The sequence below is a fragment of the Ylistrum balloti genome, unplaced genomic scaffold, assembly GCF_031769215.1.
Source record: "Ylistrum balloti isolate Yb309-2 unplaced genomic scaffold, AGI_CSIRO_Ybal_v1 Utg372644, whole genome shotgun sequence".
Lineage (NCBI taxonomy): Eukaryota > Metazoa > Mollusca > Bivalvia > Pectinida > Pectinidae > Ylistrum > Ylistrum balloti.
In genome coordinates this window covers 60,776-66,555 of record NW_026783138.1, presented here as the reverse complement: position 1 = coordinate 66,555, position 5,780 = coordinate 60,776, and the positions used below count along the sequence as shown (strand labels likewise).

The 5,780-nt window shown below is 35.1% G+C and overlaps 1 protein-coding gene across 1 annotated transcript; it reads left to right on the top strand.

Annotated features, from left to right (window-relative positions):
• The first annotated feature begins 4,615 nt into the window (after window positions 1-4,615).
• LOC132564716 (GTPase HRas-like) lies at window positions 4,616-5,217 on the top strand. Its single transcript, XM_060229348.1, has one exon. It carries the CDS (start codon window positions 4,616-4,618, stop codon window positions 5,156-5,158), a length of 543 nt encoding a protein of 180 aa, XP_060085331.1. The 3' UTR covers window positions 5,159-5,217.
• Window positions 5,218-5,780: the final 563 nt, after the last annotated feature.

Here is a 5,780-nt window from a genome sequence, read left to right as displayed (position 1 = left end):
AATATTGTATGCCTTGTACAATATTCCAAATATGAGGATATTTTTGTCTTTAATAGATACAGAACAATAAGTTGATAGTACTAGAATTTTATAATGGAACTTGATATTTTGTTACCTGTAGAACTTGAAGAGTCTATCCATGAGAGCAAGGGAGGAGACACCGATGCAACTGCTTCAGATTCCCATCTTGATGGTTCGTATTGCTTTTCTCGCCTCCCCACATTTTCAATTATCATAAAAAGTTAAGTGATACGAACTTAACATATATGTACTGGGGTATGCTTTCGAGATTTACATAGCAGTACTGGCATTAAATTACCATGTGTAGAAACTAGAAGGCAGAGTTGATTATATGTGTTAACAAGTTATCAGTGAAAAAGTATTTGGACCAAGCCATGTATCTGATCACCTTTGTTGTAAAATAGATTGATGAAATGGAAACTGATAATAATTTGATGGGCATTATGCGTGCATTTCTGTACATTTGGTACACCGCAAAGTTAAATGGATGTCCTTGACCATACAATGGTCAAAATCATGTCAAATTTCACATTACGGCACAAATTAATGAAACGGCCAAATCTGACATGGAAATTATCAGTTATGTTCTTTACATTCATAAATTGAATCTCATTTAGTCAATTGAGTGAGGTGCAATATTTGTATAATTATAGTAGGGGTCATTACAGAAGAGCTGTGTACACACTGTACACATGATATCCTCAAAACATTTTGCCAATTTCGACTGGGCCATGCCCCACTGATGCTTATTTAGAAAATCCCTAGGTGCTGACATTGGTCCATTTAATTAAATCTTGACGTGATAAACCAAATGACATCTGAAGAAGTCTTGCCAGAGGTTCCACAGGCTAACACAAATTATAAAATCTATGACTTTTGAGTTTATTTGGAAAATTTGAATGTATTGCTTTAAGTAATCAGCTTTTATGAGTATTGTGCACTGTTGTATGACAGAAGAAACAACATTTTTAAAGTGATGTTTAATTTGAAATAAATCCATATGACGCAATACGATAAATTATTTATTCATAGTTTTTCTTCATGATTTGGATTTAATGGTTAAATTGTTGTTTCCTGCAACAAAAAATCCAATATGGAGACTTTTAAACACCCTGTGAACAGAACTGCCCCACAATTAAACCTCTCCTCTTTAGACTTTAGACCAATGAAAAAAAAAAAAGATGTTAAAAAGTTTGTAGCTAACTGATTTCCCCTTCTCTTCTCTTAACCAAACAGATTGGGAACTATCTGGCATGGTAGATTCCTTTAGTGAACAACCACAGAAAAAGAAGTCACAGAAAGGTAAATATTCAATAATTAATACCAGATATCCACTTGATATACAGTATCAATGCTTTATGTCAATGAAATCCGTTGACATTTATAGGAGTTCAAAAATCATGAAAGTCTGTAATTTCCTTTAAGTAATTCAAATATATATGATATCAGATTTCAACCAAACATGTGCTGCTCTTACATGATTGTGCTAGTGCCCTTTCATAATCTGTCAGCAATTTTAGGTCATCTGACCCGAAAGGTCAAGATGAACTATGTTGCATCTGCTGTGCGTTAACTTTTTACTTAAACATCTTCTCAATAACCGAAAGACCCAGGGATGGAGTGCTACAAATTTTACTTGTATGGATGCTCGTGACCTACTTTCAAGGTCACAGGGGTCAAATATGTAAAACCTTTAACAATCTTCTCATGGACCAAAAGGCCCAGGGTAATTATATATGGGTAGTAGGTACCGAGGCTGGAGTGCTACAAAGTTTCCTCATATCAATGACCTTTGCATACTTTAAGGTCACAGGAGTTTGGTCAGATGACAATTAAGCCCCCTTGGCCCTGTTTAGATTATCTTGAACTCCATTGTTTTGAACTTTCTATGCTATCATGTGCAGATGTGCAATGGTTATTGTTGCTTATAATAATCTAAGGACCAACTCTGAGATCTGTTCGCTTTCATTGTGAACACTTTGTAATGGCATTTTATGTCAAGTGACCAATGAATGGTCCAGGGTGAAGGTTGTTTGATCTTTATCCATTTGGTAAGTCATCCTGCTGAGAGTTCTGTTTCACTGTCATTAAAAGTGTGTTGTCTACCAAATCCATTCCAAATTAAAACCTTAAAACATTCTTATAGCAGTTATTTTCATACATGAAAATGCTTTTGACTTTCTTTTTTTTTTTTTTTTTTTACTGCAATTGGCAGTAAGAGTGAAATGGACCGAGGTTGAAGAAAATGAGATCAAGAAATACTTCTCCTCATATTTTGATGGGACCATAAAAAAAACTTGCCCTTCGCAACAACACTGTCTTCTGGCAGTGAAGAAAAGTGCAGAAAACCAAGGAGAATTACACCGAAGAAAATGGGATACATTAAAGAAGAAGGTTTCAAACATGCTGCTAAAAAATGCCAAGTACTCTACAGGATAACGATGGACTATCAGAAATGAACTATCAGAAACTCTTAGGTCATGGATGAAATAGTAATATCTTGGGTCATTGAAAAATGTTATAATATGTTAACACTTAGGCCATGGATAAAGTAGTAACACTTACCTTGGATTATGGAGAAAGGGTTATGGAGGAATGTTGAGATTTGTATCGGTGTTTATATGTTAAATGTTAGGTCATGCACACAATGAAAGATTTGTGTTGAGTTTTATATGTTAATTCTTTCATCCTGAACACAATGTTGACTCTTAGGTCGTGGATAAAATAGTTACATCTTAGATCATGGAAAAATCTTAAGATTTGTGTCAATGTTTATATGCTCTTAGGTTATGGATGAAATAGTAACATTTTAGATCATGGAAAAATCTTAAGATTTGTGTCAGTATTTATGGACAGTGTTAACTCTTAGATCACGGACACAATGTTAACTCTTAGACCATGGACAGTGTTAACTCTTAGACCATGGACAGTGTTAACTCTTAGACCATGGACAGTGTTAACTCTTAGACCATGGACAGTGTTAACTCTTAGACCATGGACACAATGTTAACTCTTAGATAATGGACACAATGTTAACTCTTAGACCACGGACAGTGTTAACTGTTAACTCTTAGATCACGGACACAATGTTAACTCTTAGACCATGGACAATGTTAACTCTTAGATCACGGACACAATGTTAACTCTTAGACCATGGACAGTGTTAACTCTTAGACCATGGACACAATGTTAACTCTTAGACCATGGACACATGTTAACTCTTAGATCATGGACACTCTTAGACCATGGACAATGTTAACTCTTAGACCATGGACACAATGATAACTCTTAGACCATGGACACAATGGACACAATGTTAACTCTTAGACCATGGACAATGTTAACTCTTAGATCACGGACACAATGTTAACTCTTAGACCATGGACAATGTTAACTCTTAGACCATGGACACAGTGTGAACTCTTAGACCGTGGACAGTGATAACTCTTAGACCATGGACACAATGTTAAATCTTAGACCATGGACAGTGTTAACTCTTAGACCATGGACAATGTTAACTCTTGTTAACTCTTAGACCATGGACAATGTTAACTCTTAGACCATAGACAGTGTTAACTCTTAGATCACGGACACAATGTTAACTCTTAGACCATGGACAATGTTAACTCTTAGACCATGGACAATGTTAACTCTCATATCACGGACACAATGTTAACTCTTAGACCATTGTAAATGTTTACTTTTAAGATCACGGGACACAATGGACCATGGACAATGTTAACTCTTAGACCATGGACAATGTTAACTCTTAGATCACGGACACAGTGTGAACTCTTAGACCGTGGACAGTGTTAACTCTTAGATCACGGACACAATGTTAACTCTTAGACCATGGACACAATGTTAACTCTTAGACCATGGACAGTGTTAACTCTTAGACCATGGACAGTGTTAACTCTTAGACCATGGACACAATGTTAACTCTTAGACTCAATGTAGATCACGGACACAGATGTGAACTCTTAGACCATGGACACAGACCATGTTAACTCTTAGACATGGACAATGTTAACTCTTAGACATGGACAATGTTAACTCTTAGACCATGACCATGACAATGTTAACTCTTAGACCATGGACACTGTTAACTCTTAGACCATGGACAATGTTAACTCTTAGACCATGGACAATGTTAACTCTTAGATCACGGACACAATGTTAACTCTTAGACCATGGACAATGTTAACTCTTAGATCACGGACAATGTTAACTCTTAGATAACAGACAATGTTAACTCTTAGATCACGGACACAATGTTAACTCTTAGATAACGGACAATGTTAACTCCTAGATCACGGACACAATGTTAACTCTTAGGCCATAGACAATGTTAACTCGTAGGTCACGGATGAAATGATGGATGTTGAACAAAGGAATTGAAATGTTGCTGTAAATAATTAATTATTGCAGAGGAATCATTTCCATTTATATTGAGTTAAACAACTGAGAGATAAACAAATTATAATTTTTTCAAATTAAAAATTACATGTACATACATTATAAGAATTGTGTCTTTACATTATAAGCTAATTGAACTCTTGCATGATAGAGGTAATAACTTCTTTGAGAGAAAATGGCAGCCCAACTTAAGCTTGTTGTTATTGGAAGTTCTGGTGTGAGAAAAAGTGCTTTGTGTATTCAATATGTCCAGAATTATTTTGTGGAAGACATATACCCTACAATTGAAGACTTGTACACTAAAAAATGTGTAGTTAATGGTGTAAGTTGTACAATTGAAGTGATTGATACAAGTGGTAGGAATGAATTCAGCATTATGAGACAGCAGAATATTGTTAAAGCTGATGGAATCTTGTATATATTCAATCTTCATGAAGAAATATCAGTTGAGAACGTAGAAAAAGATATGGCATTTATAAGAAGGATTAAAGATGTGCCAGTGATATTTGTTGGTAACCAATGTGACATTTCTGTTGATTCGGGAGTGGATGAACTAATTTCTTACTTAGCAGCAACTCACTGTGTACAATATATGAAAACTTCAGCTAAGACCTCAGAAGGTGTTGAGGAGGCATTTTCAGCTCTAGTTACTACCATTTTGGCACAGAAAGCAGAAGATCTGACAATTTCCACTCACTGTAGCTGTTTAATACTATAACATTTTGCAAGGAACCATCACTTGACTACACAATTTGAAAGGTCTTAGTGCTTCCTTAATGTAGCATTTCTTTTAATGTGTTAGAATACAAATTGTTGAACATTACTTGTGTTGGGGTTAGCAATGTAAGGGATACAATATTGAGATTGTGTTAGGGTTAATGTGTTAACTCTTTCGTCATGGACAAAGTTAACTCTCAGGTCAGGTACACAATATAAAGTTTCGTGTCAGTTATAATATGCTAACTCTTAGTCGTGGTTACAATATTAACTCAAATGTTGTGGATGCAAGGTTAACTCTTAGGTCATGGATGAAATGATGGGTTTTGAACAAAGGATTGCAGTGTTGTTGTAAATAATTTAATCATTTCCATTTATATTCAGTTAAACAACTGAGAGATCCAAAAATTGTGTTTTCAAATTAAAAATTACATGTACCTACATTATAAGAATTGTGTCTTTACATTATGAGGTAATTGAACTTGTGTGTGGTAGAAGTAATAACTTCTTTGGGAGAAAATGGCAGCCGAACTTGTTATTGGAAAATGTGTGATTTGGGAGTGGATAAACTAATTTCTTACTTAGAAGCAATTCACTGTACAATATGTGAAAACTTCAGCTAA

Bases quoted from the DNA above. Each gene is read 5' to 3' on its own strand.
- LOC132564716 (XM_060229348.1), top strand. From the start codon at position 4,616: ATGGCAGCCCAACTTAAGCTTGTTGTTATTGGAAGTTCTGGTGTGAGA.